The 16,504-nt window shown below is 35.9% G+C and overlaps 2 protein-coding genes across 3 annotated transcripts in view; both read left to right on the top strand.

Moving 5' to 3' along the window:
• The first annotated feature begins 4,010 nt into the window (after nucleotides 1-4,010).
• Nucleotides 4,011-14,014, top strand: LOC142983011 (uncharacterized). The gene is made up of 13 exons (XM_076129772.1): nucleotides 4,011-4,017; nucleotides 4,413-4,520; nucleotides 4,945-5,053; nucleotides 5,550-5,695; nucleotides 6,125-6,205; nucleotides 6,392-6,474; nucleotides 6,871-6,993; nucleotides 7,546-7,691; nucleotides 8,191-8,336; nucleotides 9,097-9,212; nucleotides 9,328-9,378; nucleotides 9,670-10,776; nucleotides 13,973-14,014. The coding sequence occupies exons 1-13, from the start codon at nucleotides 4,011-4,013 to the stop codon at nucleotides 14,012-14,014; spliced, it is 2,265 nt and encodes a 754-aa protein (XP_075985887.1).
• Nucleotides 14,015-14,579: 565 nt separating this feature from the next.
• Nucleotides 14,580-16,504, top strand: part of LOC142983132 (uncharacterized) — a 96,984-nt gene continuing 95,059 nt past the window's right edge. The window contains exon 1 of one of the 2 annotated variants that reach the window (XM_076129980.1): nucleotides 14,580-14,727. In XM_076129980.1, coding sequence (XP_075986095.1) covers nucleotides 14,607-14,727 — 121 coding nt within the window. In that variant the 5' untranslated portion in view covers nucleotides 14,580-14,606. Of the gene's footprint in view, nucleotides 14,728-16,015; nucleotides 16,178-16,504 lie in introns of those variants that run through there. The other variant, XM_076129985.1, reaches the window with a different exon arrangement.

Below are 16,504 nucleotides of genomic sequence, written 5' to 3'. Positions count from 1 at the left end.
AAAAAAGTGGTTCTATTGCTATACCCTAGGTTTGAAACCTACCATACGTCTAAAAATGTAGTCACATAGTATTTCATCAATCATCACTACTCATTACTCATTTTTGTCAGTCACATTCAAAACAACTTCATTGCCATCTCATAAACTTTACACAAAAAACACTTTTTTCATTCATCATTATGGAGAACATCAACAAAGTTAATCAAATCTTCTTGTGAATTCAAAATATTTTTTCTTCACGCAACTTCATAATGAGTTCCTTCACAAATTCCGGTCCACACATCCATCAGTGATGCGCAAAAACGCGTGCGACTGTCGCAAAAACGACGCAGGGCAATGACACCACGCATTTTACATCTTACTAAAAGAGAGTAAGCAGAACTGTTTATTTAAGCTGTAGTTTTAAAGTAAATTGTACATAGCGAACTATGAAAGACACTGAATAATAGACTAAATGATGTAATTAAAGTTAGGTAAATTAATATCACAGCATCAGCAAATAGTTGGGACATTTCTGGTTACAGGGCTTTAGGTGGAAACGAAATGTTTGACTTTAAAATTTAAACTCACTATTTAACCGCATTGGAATAAGCAAGTAATTTTAATATAATGTCATTTATTATTTACTTAACAGTAAAACTCAGAACATTTCATATATCTCTCGGTCTGCACACGTTTGGGTATTACCAGGCGTCATATTCGCATTTCTTATTATGTAGTTAATTTCAAAGTAATTTTCAGCATAAAGTTTCAGAAGGTAAATCAAGTGCATCACCATTAAGTACTTCTACCGATTCATTCATAACAACAAACTCAAGTCGATACAATCAATATCTCCCGCACGCATCGGCACTTACCTACGTATATCGGACACAAAGGTTTATGCCATCGCGTGTTCTAGATCGCTAACTAAATTGCACATTGTGCTCGGACACTACACTACGGAACGCCTAGGGGCACGTTTAGACTATGTTTAGGAGTTCTAGCTGTCTTATAACAGGTCACTTAGTAAAGTAATTTTGTGGACTAAAAACGAAAGGTTTTTGTATTGCTTGTGGTTTGCGTACCAAAGAATTTCCACGGATATAATAGTTCGAAAACTGTGGCTAAAATAATAATTACACTCGTTTCGAATTTTACATGGTTCAGTTAGGATTTAAATGACCCTTTTTAAGGCTAGATTAAGGATTTTCTTTGTGACTAGCGTTAAATAAGTAACCATTTAGTCAGCAAGGCAACTTTTGTTTTTGTATTAATAGCGTATTGATCGGGGTTCAGTAGGGAAACTTTGTCAACATAATTATTATCGTAGTAAAGTTCGTACTGATAATATAATGAGGATAATGAATGAGAATTACTGATAATTAACGTACAAATTGGTATAGATAGGTGAGAGTCATTTTTAGAAATGGGCTACTTTTCAAAATAATTCATGCGGTTGTAGTTTTAAATTTGATCAATCTATGTAAAAGGTCCATAACTACATCCGCAAGATGATCTAAGGTCAGGGGGTAAGCAGAGATGCAGGTGATAACATAATTTATTGATCACAATGCATTACAGATAATAGATTAGCATTATCTCGCAGTTATGATGGTTGAGAGTAGTTACAATGATTTATGTACTGGGCAGGTCCCGGATGTAAAACTAGAAATTTATTAGGTTTTTTTTAAGACTAGGATGAGATATATGATAGATGTTAGAGTTAGTTTTAATACTACGAAAAAAGACTTTCATTTAAAAAAAGTCACGCAGCTACAGATGCGGGCGAAATCCGGCGAAATTTTTTTTTCATAAAACTTACTTATTTGCCTGTTTACTTTTAAACTGTAAGGCATAACATTGTCTTAATAGACAACTTTTAAAACGATTTCACGAATTTTATTAAAGGGGTCAGCGTCAGAGTTGTTCCTTGAATATCGGACTATACAAAAGTCTGAATTAATTCTATTTATTTAAGCTTAAAGCTTATTAACAAACAATAATAACATGACCACAATAAGGTCTAACACCTTATAATAGTGCATAACACACTACAGTTCCCATGGTTACTCTCATTACACTACGATGCTGTAATGGCGTATTACCGCGTATAATCGAGTATTATCGAGTATTACGGCGTATTATCGAGTATTACTCTGTCACTGTGCACTGTAGGGTTAAGTTTATGTGGGAATTACGCCCACCGAGTGCCCATATGAAGTGCGTTCGCAAGTTCTTGTGCATACAATGTTGGTTAAAATAGAAATAATGATCACTTAGTTGCATTTTTTTTCTACTAGAAATTTATAAATATCTAGCTTTCGGCCGGCGGCTTTACCCGCATAGTATTTTATCCCTTTCGGCTATATTTCAAATATATTCTCTTAGTGCTCCTTTACACTTTTTAACTAATCTTCATACCAAAATTTCTACTTTCTACGCTCAATAATTTGGCTGTGCGTTGTCCATCAGTCAGTCACTCAGTAATGGAAGAGTTTTGTCTAAACTGATTAGTATCATAGGCAGTCTTATACATTACCACGCGATGTACGACAACTGATCACAAGGTTTGATGCTGGGGTCGGTCACAATGCCAATGAGCTTTCCGTAATTTACCGTGTCCGGTATATGGTAATAGGTTCGACCCCTATTACATGAGACCATATAGAAAACGACGAAATTCGTGTGGCTTTTATACTTTCTTGCTTACACTGAGATTAGTCTCACATATTTATTCCATAAAGTCCGGTCCTGAACTGCTCAAATCGAACGGACTCAAAGACTTTGAGCTTTACTTTAGTAGTTTGTTAAAACTATGAAAAAATAAACCATTCAAAAACTACTCTTCTTTAGTCGAAATGAATTTCAAAAAGGTTTGCCGTCTCTTCAAAACAAATTAACTTAAAAACAACAAATCTACTACAAACGTTTACAAATTAGTTTACCTCGCCGGCGGTCGGTACAGTGTAAATAAATGCAAATGTCCCACCTTGATTTACTGACGATTGTTCTACACTGTGTCTTCTTCGTTGTTTTACGCGTTTTAATTAGGAACCATCCTAATATGGTGGAGGTAATTATGAGAGGTTTACTTTATAAATATTTAAAGATAAGTGTTTGTTTCTATTGCGTGTTTTTAGAAGTAAGTTTGTGTTTTTTGTTCATAAAGTCGTAAAAATATTGATGGACTTGAATTAAAAATGTGTGAATGTGATTGAAGCAAATTAGGTACCTATGTAGCAGCTACAAAGGACTGTGGACTAATGGACTTTGCATACTTATCGCCACTATTGGTATATCGCCACTAGTTTCAATTAATCTGGCCACCAGTACAACAGAAAATAAGTATTTTGATTAGAGTATATTTGTCAGCGCCTGATAAAATAATCATAGCTACGATACTAAAGTACACACACACTTATTACCTTAATACGTATTTAGAATCCTAAATTACTTTTACAATTTACTTATACCAGCCAAAAGACATAAGGTACAAAGTAAGGTTAGTTATTTGTAGATTCACTGGTGCCTATTTATAAGTACTAAATCTAGACTTTGTTTTATTTCATAGTGTATCAGGTGTCTGAACATGGGATCTTTTGTTAGAGTAACTTATTACTATCAATTACGTAGCACACAAGTAAATCACTTGAAGGCGAGTCAAAGACTAAAGAAAAATACTTTCGTATACTTTGCGTATTAATAAATCAATATTATATCCAAACCAGCGTTTACAACTAACAAATTCATATATCGACAAGAAATCAGATAACTAATTTCCAGTATTTACACAAACAGTGATACAAATAAACAAGCAATTTGTATGTTTGTTTGTACGTTTGTAAACAGTTTCATTTCACTACCTGCTATAATAACAACATAACATTAGTACGGTAATTACACACGCTATTAAAATCACTAATTAATTATGTTCTGATAATGCTTATGAAAAGTGTTTTAAATTGTAAGAAATATACGTGTTTTGTGCAAAAATGTGTTCTGTTTCCTCTCTTGGGATAGTTGTCGTAATGATTGGTGAGTAACTTTAAGAATATAATTTTTAAAAACACGCGACTCCGTCCTTTTTTAATATTACACCCCCTATTTCTAAAAACAATTAGCCTGTTATTAACTCTGAGATTTCCACTTCCATTAATTTCCTGAAAATCAGTTCCGTGGTTTATAAGTGTGGATTATGTTCGCGGCTGAATGGGGGTAGGCAATATTGAAATTTGAAAACATCAGCGATCTGTTTAATATATCTCCCTTCTACGGTTCCATACTCAAAGGTTAAAAACGGTACCCTATAACCAAGCCTTCGCTGTCTATTCGTCTTTCATCAGGCTATATCACATGAACCGTAATGGCTGTCTTGGCCAGGTCACAATTCTGCTTCAGACACTATCTTTATTCTCTGGCGTTGTCCTCAGGCGGGGTGCAATCTTTCTGCGATGACTCCAGAACCGCGATGGTGCAAGAAGGGAACATTGGACAGTCCTTCGTCTTTTCATGGATCGGAGCACTTCGAGTACATCTACGTATGTATAACATTATACCTAAAAGAATATTAGTATAGCAGCCGTAATTTTATGTGCCTCTGTGCAGCTACCAGCCGCTGTGAGGAAGTAAAATAAAAAGCTCATGAGATTTCGGAGAGGCGTGTGAGTGATGGCATGTGACGAGACCCTTGCCCAGCAGCGGCAAGCTACTGTCACCTGGACAAATCTTAGATTTACAGTTTTATCAAATTGCTATTAAAAAATTGGTCGGTAACATGATTGTATAATCCTTGTAATCGGACTAAGTGAAACAGGGCACAGTTGGTGCTTGCTGAAATCTTTTATAAAAGACACACTTGCCTTAGTAGTTAATTACTTCCGAGGCCCAAAACTCGGTAAAAATTCCCTCCAATATGTTTTTCTTTTATTTTCTTATTAGAAAATCTATTATTAATTTGTATAGACGACGGAGACAAGCCTCAAGTAGCGATCACTGGTGTTATTTTGATCAAGAAGGAGTTCGCGCTGGTCAACGCAGACGATATCGTCAAGATCCCTGACCAGGTGTTCAGGTGAGACTGCCAATTAAAAAAGACCATTACTCACGAATCATTGAAAGTCAAAAGTTTAACAAACAGCTTGAAATTTAATCACATTAAGTAACGTTTTCTTATTTCTGTATTTTTCTGACAAGAAAATCTAAGCGTTTGGAAGAGTTAGAAAGGTCATACCTCCGTTGTTCTGTGGATGGGTGACCATCTTATACATATCGAGTTCTTCTGTGTTCCGGAAGGCTCGTTAGTTGTGGGTCCCGGCTGTCATTTCCAAAGATTTTCGACAGTCGTAAACAGTAGTCAAAAGTTTGAAAGTCTGACAACCAGTCTTACCGAAGGATATCGTGTTATAACCCAGGTAACTGATTGAAGGTTGTAGAGGTCCGTTAGATAGTCGCTCCATGTAAAACATTGGTATTCAGCTGGATCCGGTGAGACTGGAAGCTGACTCCAATATAGTTGGAAGAAAGGCTATTCTGATGATGGTTTACACCAGTTATTTCTATTCCTCCAGGGAGCATTCAACAGTGATGTTCATAGGCAGCACAGATCGCCCGTGGTACGTGGTGCCTAAGGGCTTCGAGCTCCACCCGGAGTACCAGGTCAATACCTTCAACACCATCGCGATCCTGGAGTTAGACATCAACGTCGCTAACAACTGTGAGTAGACCAGGGTTTTAGAAGAATGGAAAACTGTTCTTTATTGGAAGCTTTCCAGTGTGACAACCCTCGTGAGTGAAGCAACTCTTAGCGCAAATATTCTGCAGATACAACTGCTTAGTATACGAATAGAGGTTTTCAGTACGCTCAGTCTGGGTACTGAACCTTAGACTACGTCTTCTTATGGTTAGTGGTCAACCTAGTGACAAAGTTTTTCAAGCCGTCCGAAGGCCTTTGACGTTAGAGCGAAGTACGTTAGACTACGTAAATAGATAGGATGGTCCTTAAAATGCTAATGCTGGGTAACAGATCTCGAACCCTTTCAAGCAAGATTAAATCCTTTTTGTTTGATTCAAGAACCGACCCTCAGAAATATATTATACACTTCTAGACCAGAAAGCTATCTTAAGATTTCATAATATATTTCAGATCCAGTTCGTCCAATATGTTGGCCCAATGTTGGTAAGCTGAACACCTCTTCGGCTTTATACGTGACAGGATATACCGATGGTAAGATTGCACTATACTTTTAAGTCTAGAAAAATTAGAAAATAAAATTATTTAATTCAGTATAGTTTTAATAAACTTATGCACCTACTTAAATTTGTGCTAGTAATAGCTGCTTTTAAAATAATGAGACGGGCAGTTTACAAATTTTTCAGTAGCTTATCTTTCATGTGCTATATTTTCTTTCAGAAAACTTACTTTTAGAGAAAATGGTGTATAAAGTGAAATACTTGGAAAACTCAATTTGCGCAGATTTCTACGAAAGAGCTGGGGTAAGTTATAAAATGTCAAAAATTGTTAATTTTTGCGTTGCTACGCTGCACCGCAGTTTTGTGTTCAAGTCTACACTACTAATAATAATGCATAAAAAACATTAAATTTTCCTATAGGCAGTTGCTTTATGTTATAGCATTTGGTAATCATCTGCATCCGGTGAGACTAGAAACCGAACCCAACATTAAAGAGGCTAGGCTGATAGGTAGTTTATCCGGCAAACAGCAGTTACTATGTTACCCGATACTTATTGTTTTTTTTTTATTTATTTTTTAAATCATTTATTCATATAATAATACAAAATAGTGTTTTACATGTATTTTACAAGCCCGCGAGTTTAAACTACAGTCTACATTTATCTATGGGTTTGTCATATAGTGGTTGGTTTGTCTCAGCTAGGAGATAAGTTCCATCAGCCCGTCCATTACATCTGCGGGTACGCTCAGAACAACACGGCGGAGTGCGTATGGGACAACGGGATGGCACTTGTTACTAACGTCAGTGGATACTTCACACTGGTTAGTACACATTACAAATGCGAAAGTTTGTGAGTATGTATGCATGTTTGTTACTCTTTCACGCAAATAGTACTGAATCGATTATAATGAAATTTGGTGTGTAGGTAGCTAAAGACCCAGAATAACACATAGGCTACTTTATATCCCGGAGTTTCCCAGGGATCGAGATTTACACGGGAAGGGTTTCCGCGCGGACGATGTCGCCGGCGCGGAAACATATCGCTGGTTTGCGAGAACATCGACGTAATTCAAAATTCTGTCAAAATGAATTCTTTATGCCAAACAATCATAAATCTTTAATATTTTATCGTGAACAGAGATGCAACGCCAATTTCGATTTAATGTTAGATATTTATGTTTTTTAAATATTGGCCTGCATGATTTTTCATAGTCTAAACCGAGATTTATGATTGTTTGGCATAAAGAATTCATTTTGACAGAATTTTGAATTACGTCGATGTTCTCGCAAACCAGCGATATATTACTCCTCCCCACGTTTTGAACCTCACCCATTTTGAATCTCACGTGATTAATGAACGGTTCCCTTCACAGCTAGGTTTCGGTATCCGCGGCCCCGGGTGCAAGGCTCCCGCGCGCTTCGTGGACCTGCGCAAGTACTACACGTGGATGGAGGCCACCACCAGCCCCATCCCTCAGAGGAGGACGGCGGTCGATGTGCCTGTACATGAAACTTTCATGTTAGTACTTTAACTACTTAATAACCTTTTGAAGACTACATGTTACTGTAGTCTGAGCAGCAGTGTATGTTAGGCTTGCACGCGTATTCGGTTTAGCATTAATGGGCCTCGGCGGGCGGCAAAACCGAGTATGTGTAGATGAACCCGATTGACACAAGTCAAACTAGTGATAACTATTGCCGAACCGAATACGTGTGGCGTGTGTAGGGAGCCTAACTGGTAATCTCGAAGGACAGGTGCTACTAGGCTAACAAAATAGGTTTAGCTGTCCAACCCTGAAAGTGTCTCAGGCAAACTTTCGCATTCTATGTATGTTTGTTAGTATAACACAAACACTAACTATTAAAACTACTGCACAAATTTTGAAGAAATTTACAACTTACAATATTTTCACGCGGACGCAGTCACGGGCAGAAGCTATTAGTTTAAATACTCACATCCTTGATACATACTTAACTTTAAATAATGAAAATAACCCTGTATTTTGTCCATGTGTTAGTAGAAGTGCACGTAAAAGCGGCAGGGGTGGTGTACCCATAGCGGCGGAGTTCAGACAAGACGAGATATACCCGTTCGACATCGAGGGCCCGCCCAAGATGTTCACTGTCGAAGAGATTGATAACACGAGTATCGCGATATTTCCATGTAAGTATTATTATTTGTACCAAATATTGACTACATTTATGGAAATTGTAGGTACAATATATACATCGGATTAACGGGTATTACATTTTTAATTTACGTAAGAATAATATATTGAATAGTAACCCGGAGTTTTCCCTTGCCAACATACGGCATCCCCTCGCCCCCTATTGCATGGGACTAACATTGTTAATATTGTCACTAACAATCCATATCCATACTAATATTATAAATGTAAAAGTCTGGTATGGAGATATTTTGATACCCGAGTAAGGACATAGGCAATTTTTTACCCCGGGAAAATTACGCATTCCCATGGAAAAATTAAGGTGGCGGACGAAGTCGCGGGTAAATGTAGTAATATGTGATAGAAAGACAACTCAGATGCACTTCGAAACAGTTTTTCGAGTTAAGATTATTTTTTTCGAATTTATAAACTTTTTGTTTTTCAATTTTTAATAGCAAACAGCTCTAATGCGAATGAAAGGTATGTATTATTCCTTAGTGACAGAACCAACATACTCATAACATATAGCTGAATTCTCTCTCTTAGCTTATTCTTATTAGGCTCTAGGTATATTATATTTTTAATGGGTAGACCATTTATTAGCCATACTTGTAGCAAATCAAAAATTATCACTTTTAGCTTATTCATTTTTAAACTGTATTTGTAAATGATTAAATCGTTTACTATCTCAAAATGCGTATAAATATTATGTATGTATCTCAGAAGTTTATTTACAATGTTTCATATTTTTTTCAGTTAAGAACACTTTGGAGCTATACGAAAAAGCCTGCAACTCAAAGACAACCATCATTTACGCGGAAACCTTCAGATTCCACTCAGCCATGGGCCACAGCGGCATGGTGTACTATAAGGTAGTGTACGACTGCTGACCAAGAGGCCTTGGGTTTGATGCCCGATTTCCCGAAAAAAACTGTTTTTGAAAATACACTGATATCCCTACCTGAAAATACTTACTATTCATTTCAGGTATCGCTTTTCGACTTAGTCCTGAATAACTGCACGTGCATCCAAATTGTTGTAAGTATGAACATATTATGTCGGGGAAAAAGTCTTTTCGCATTATAGTATGTATGAACTTGTAATAAAATCTTTTCTCTACGTAAAAAATCCCAATATTTGGGTGCCTCACGAGCTCACTGAAAGAAACCTAATGAACCGTGTACTCATTTGTGATTCTTGAAGCCAAAGAGATTTTATTACAAGTTCATACATATTATAATGCGAAAAGACTTTTTCTCCAACCAATTAATTAGTTAGAAATAACTTCATCGGTATAGTAAAGGTTAATATTCTAACTCTTTTTCACAGACATCATGCCCCTACGATCCAAAAGCAACATTCGCATACAAAGAATACATAGACATCGAAACAGAAAAACTAGACCCACCAAAAACCCCCGAAGAAGTTCAAGATCGATACCCACCCCATGGCGCGAAGTACCAGCACCCAGGCTGGTCTCCCGACTACGGCTGGGAGAGGGAACAGCTACTGACTGAAGAAGCCGGAGTCCAATACCTTCTGGCATACGAACTGTACATCAAATTCCCTTTCACAATCACAGCTACTATGACGATACGAATGTATGGCAACAGAACTGAATATGAAGACGATGCTAGTGACGAAGTGACAGAAAGAATAAGAGATATGACTACCAGAACTCGTACTACAACTGTACGAAGACGCGGTCCTCAGACAGAATTCCCATACGAATATGTATACGACGATACGTTTGATGGTAAATATCCTAAATACGACACAGGTAACAGGACATACAACTCGCCTTTCAAAATAAGGTCTGGAATTGTGCCTCTAGGTTTACTACCAGATGCTGTCAAGAGAATGTTTCTCGCTGAAGGTGACGTGCCAAGCCTTGCGATGGTAGACATCGATGATGTAGTCACAGAGAATATAAAACTTAGTTCTACAAAATATCCTATCACTTTTAGGAAAGTGAAAAAGTTTCCTAGATTACCACCTAGGCCGAATAAGCCGCCACCTTTTCGTCCAAAGAATAAGAATTATAGAAAATTCTGGTATCCTGTAAATGATTCGACACCTAAATCTGTTGATGTAGCATTGAATTCAATATTAGCAAAACCGAGATCTAAAGGCTTAGCGTCTGAATTAAAATTAGAGAAAACGAGATATGCAGGTTTATTATCAGAATTAAAATCCAAAAGAATGAAATCCACAAGCCTTCTATCAGAATCAGGTAAAGCCAGATCTGCAAGACTAGCATCAAAACCAGACAGAACAAGATCTGTGGATTTAACACCAGAATTAAATTTTGCGAAAATGAGTTCTGTAGGTTTATCAAAATCAGAGAGGACACCTGACGAGGGATTAGCATCAAGACTAAAATCAAATAGAGCAAGATATGCAGGTTTAGTATCAGAATTAAAATCAAGAAGCTCTGTAAGATTAGAACCGGATCGAAAATCAGTGAGATCGAGATTTTTGGATTTAGCATCAGATTCAAAGTCTGTGGGATTAGTATCTGATTTAAAATCACCGCGAACAAGAACTACGGGTCTTAAATCAGAATTCAAATTAGATAGAACGGGATCCGAGGGTTTAGCATTTGATCCAAAATCAGCTAGAACAAGATCTGTTGGTTTAACATCAGAATCAAAATCGGAAAGATTTAAATCGGGTTTAGTGCCAGAATCAAAATCCACAAGAATGAGATCTGTGCTATTAGTACCGGAATCAAAAAGTGAGAGAATAAGATCTGAAGGTTTAGTACCAGAATCAAAAGAGAGAACGAAATCTGCGAAATTATCATCAGAATTCAAAACAAATAGAGCGAGATCTGCAAGTTTAGTATCAGCTTTAAAATCTGATAGAATGAGATATACGGGTTTAGTATCAGAATCGAAAATAAATAGTGCAAGACCTGGATTAGTGAATAACTTTATAAGTAAGGCTGAACCGTTAGTGATGTCTAAATTGTCTAATAGAGTGTGTGCCTTTGATTTTAATTTTGTCAGTTGTCTTGGAGTTATGGTTTGGTTATTAAATGTTTTGTGATAAATCGTATTAACTGAAGTTTTAATTTATTTAGATATCCCTTGATTTCTTTAACTTTAATACACATCTTCTAATAACCACAAAGAACAACCCAACCTAAAAATCGTGGATTACACAAATATTATAAAATTTGATTCTATGTAGAAATCGATTCAACGATCTTTTAACGTAGCGGTAGTAGCGAACATACTAGCAAATATTTGATTGATTAACCCCCGGTTTCTGGGGTAAATTTTGCGGTAGTTTATTAAATAGCTTTTAAACCCATTTATAAGAAACGCTATTGAATAGATAAACTACCGGTAAATGTTTTCAGAATCCGGGGGTAAGTGAATGAGTTTCAAAAGCTAGACAATACACAAAATATAACACAAATATAAATATAGCATGTAAGTATCGCAAATGGAATGTGAGGACGGATCGATAGCTGCAGTAAAGACGCGCCGCGGGCGATACATCTCATACGAGATGTTACATACAGGATTATTTACGTCAACGACGAAACATTGGACTCAAATAATTTAAGTTAAGATAGAAAATATTTGATTGCGTCTTGGACGATATTTGGCTACAATGGCGAGGTGTATTGAGACCAGTCTGAGCAAGACTTAGTCTTCTTCTTATTGCATGGTAACCTAGTGTCAAAGTTGTTCAAGCCGCCCGAAGGCCTTTGGCCTCTGGTCACCCATCTAATGACCGCGCCAAGGGATGCTTAACCCACAGATCATTTACCGACCGGTGAGTGCAATTGGCTTTATCCACGTGAGTATTATATTATATATTCTATTTTTTCACTCTCATAGCCCGATGGGAGGAATAACGACCAGTGAGAGTGCTGGCGCAAGACCAACGGCTTTACGTGCTATCCGAGGAACGGAGATCTACAACCTTAACTTTCTTATTCCGGGCAATCACTGAGAAATTCTTTATAGAAATTATTATTTGTCCCAGCCAGGATTCGAACCCGCGAAAATATTCGCTCTTCGTAAGAACAAATGCTTTAGCTACATACAAATTAAAAAGAAATGGTTCAAATTCGCCATCTTTACAGCGAATACCCTCAATCCACATGCAAATCATTATCGAAGCAACACTTTTTGTTCGTTTGCTGTTCACTGCGCAGGTGTTAATTACATTATGCGTCGGGACAGGTGTGGAGCAGCAATGTATGGCCGGCGGGCGTTGTTGACATGTTGATGAATCAATATTATGAGAAGTAGTTTATTGCCGATTACAAAGGTATTGGTATTTTAATTAGTTTTATCCATTGATGGTTAAAAGTATAATCGACATTGTATGAACTTTTGGAATTTAAACTTAAAACATCTAGTATTAATGGTTTCTTTATTAACTTTTATTCGATTTATACTGCACTAGCTGACCCGCGCAACTTCGCTTGCGTCACATAAGAGAGAATGGGTGAAAATTTTCCCCATTTTTGGAACATTTTTCGCTGGTACTCTGTTCAAATTGGTACTAGCGTGATGATATATAGCCTATAACCTTCCTCGATAAATGGACTATCTAACACTGAAAGAATTTTTCAGTGTTAGATAGTCCAAAATTATCTAGTTAAACATTTTTTTATTACATTGACAAAATTGGAGTGCATGATTCAGTTCCTATTTAATTAACAAATAATTAGATATCTGTTTACTTTTAACTGAAAAAAGTATTTTTTATATAGCTTTTTATGCTTGATCTATGAATATTATAAAGTAGATACCTATTATTAACCTAGTCATTTAAAGGAGGATAAGAAATACGATGGTTGTTTAAGGTAAGACCGTTCTAAATCTATACTAATATCTATACTAATATCTATACTAATATTATAAAGCTGAAGAGTTTGTTTGTTTGTTTGTTTGAACGCGCTAATCTCAGGAACTGCAGGTCCGATTTGAAAAAATATTTCAGCGTTAGATAGCCAATTTATCGAGAAGGGCTAAAGGCTATATATCATCACGCTACGACCAATAGGAGCAGAGTAAAACAAACAAACTCTTCAGCTTTATAATATTAGTATAGGTTACCAATCGGGGATTCTAATCACGGGCTTCCTGGTCAGCGTATTCTACAATCAAGACAACAAAAGCAGTCATTTACAATATAAATAGGCATAAAATCGAAAAACGCCAAGCATTGTATTCAATTTCACACTTATCCATAATCACCATAGCTTGTCCACTCATACAATATCATAACGAAAATAACAAAACCAAATTAAACTATACATACAGCTGATTTTCATCAAAAGCGACCTTGCACGTCCATCCAAAATTACATGATCTATCAACCAAAATACATTGACCTCTTTACCACGAACCATTGTTGCTAATTCCATACATTTTATTCTATGAATATAACCGAGAGAGGTCAAGTTAAACTGGCAATCAATGTTAGGAAAACAAGATAAGCTTATCAGATTATCTCGAGCGTTGTTTTAATCAAATTCATTGGATTTTCAACTGTTATGTTTTGAAAATAAGGTATATTTTAGTTTGTTGTGCCAAGAGGAAGATTACAAGTAGCCAAACGTTAGTATAAAAATGTATTTCAACTAGTTTTTCTTTTGACACAGAATATTATATTCTTAGAAGAAAATAGTAGTCATAGGAAGTAAATGCCGAAATCATAGACATAAAAAAATATAAGGCTTTTGTTCTAAATGCAATCTCTTCACGTCTATACAGAAAAGGAAATCTAATTTAAGCAATGGAAATTATTCATAATGTAGTTTTAACAATGATATGTTTTGAATATTAGAAAGAATTTTGAGTTTTCAAAATTGTGGTATAAAAAATCTTAAAAAAAAGTAAAACAATGCTCAAGTTCTGTTTGTTATTCGAGGTTTTTTATACGAGGATATTTTATTTAAATTTAAACCAATTACTTATAAGTGGGACATTTGGCAAATACGATAACATTCTAGTTTTCAATTAAACGAATGCCATTACACCAAAACGCAAAAAAAACAATTTCCAACACAATAGCGTATCCGCGAATTTCAACTTTGAAACACAGAACGCAGGCACACTACATTTCAATACGTTTTAAAACACAGTGTCTCATAATCTAACACAGTGTCAACATTATCAGTACTTCGAAACGCTCAGATGGAACACCCATCAGTATAATTCGAACTTCGAACGACTTATTCGAACGACATTTAAAAATTGAACTCTTTATTTTTAAGTCGCCATTTTGTGTTAAAAATGTTTTTGAACGAAAAAGAAATTGTTTTTTTGTTTTTCTTTGTGACGATATTATTTATGGTGTTTGTTTATTTGCAAATATGTGATATTATTATTGGGCGATATGTCTTCAGAGTTTTCAGTGAGTATTTGTATTGTTTTATATCTAGTTAGAACATAACCTAACTTGTAGGTATTTTATTACCTAACTTTGACCATGATCTCTTTAATTTATTATACAATTTAAGTCTTTTGTATATCTCGGTGCTGTTTGAATAATGTCTGAACTAGGCAGGCAAGCATGTAAAGTAGACCGAAGTGTCTATTGTCATCTTTATTTGCTACTACATGTTGTCTAGGGCTCATATAATAAATGTATTTAACCCATTAATGCCCCACTGCTGTGCAAGGGTTTACCATCGGAATCATGTAAGGGTTATTTTAGGTTAATTCAGTACCAGTCCTTGGCTAATATACTAGGTGAAATTTGGGGAAGCCCAGAGCAACAACCGTAATTAGAAAAAACCCTAATATCACAAAGAAGTGCGTCTTTGTTTGTTGCGGTTCTTTCAAACAATGGTATCAATTATCTAATGATATAATTATTACTAAGATTATCTGTTACGATTCTGAATAAAGTTGATAGTAATCTGTTTTACGGACAAACGGGAAATAACGGCAAATAACCACAAAAAATATATATTATAACGATACGTTTAGATTAGATTACTAAGTTACTTCGGTACACCTAAGTACTTTTAACAGACTTTAAACTGACGATCATTTTCAGTGTTTATTAAAACAACATCTTATTCGACCGATTTCGAACGTAGAAACTAGTGATTCGTATCAGACATTCTAAGATAAGACACCCTTTTATTAATTTTTCAATCACTGCGTCCTGCCGCGTTTGTTTGTCTGTCTTAAAATCTACTGAATGGATTTCGCAGGGTTTTCACTAAGATAGTGCTGCCTGAGAAGGCTTAAATGTGTAATTTGTTAAAGGTTAACGTAAGTTTAAGCCGACTGAAACTAAGGCAATAAGTTACTAAGGACTCTACGATTGTTAACAACTATTAATAATGCCACACAAGAACAAATCTCATCATCATAGGTCAAATCAAAATACCTACAAATTTCCAATCTCTTAAGAAAGCGATCATCGAATCCACACAACGCTATATCGCGTACTATAATCCCTATTAGGAGAGATTAACACGGCTCGATTTTGGCCATGCGGCTAGCAAATTCAGTAATCGCTTCCCCAACGTTTTAAGCAGTAACAACCAGTCAAATTGCCATCAACACTGTGGAATTTTGTCAAAAATCGTGCTGTTTTCGTCACCAATATTAGAATTGTCGAAAACACGTGCAATATCTATCAACTAATTAGCTACTATCAATTTGTATCGAGAGTTATCGCTCAGTCCATCCGTAACTCACGGCGAGGGATCACCGAATAGTTCCGACCAGTGCCGAGTTTGAAGTCTTCATCATGGACGCTACTTATACCACCTTGTTCATGCCGTTCTTTGTGTTAATCATTGTTTATACCGTCACGTGTGCCTGCTTGCATTGTTGTAGGATCTTTGGTAAGTCTTTTCTGATTACTTTTGTATTTAATACTAGTAATTGAGATTTGTGAGGGCTAATGTTTAAGTAAGTAGTGTTGAATGGATAGCGATGTTCCTTTGCATCCAGATTGGGCATAATCTGGATCTTATTTATTTATTTAGGAACAATTTTCAGTCTAAATATACATAACTACGTTAGGTACAGCGTAACAGTAAAAGTGATAAATTAACGGCTAACAAACATAATTATAATCGATATATCATTGTTCGAGGTTTAGTTAAAAGAGTTATTCCAGGAAATGAGTCTGGATTAAACAAATAAAAATTTATTCTATGTCTATGTAA

This window comes from Anticarsia gemmatalis, chromosome 23, assembly GCF_050436995.1.
Source record: "Anticarsia gemmatalis isolate Benzon Research Colony breed Stoneville strain chromosome 23, ilAntGemm2 primary, whole genome shotgun sequence".
In the NCBI taxonomy this organism is placed as follows: Eukaryota; Metazoa; Arthropoda; class Insecta; order Lepidoptera; family Erebidae; genus Anticarsia; species Anticarsia gemmatalis.
The sequence above is the reverse complement of the archived record's forward strand: the minus strand, read 5'-3'. Positions and strand labels throughout refer to the sequence as shown.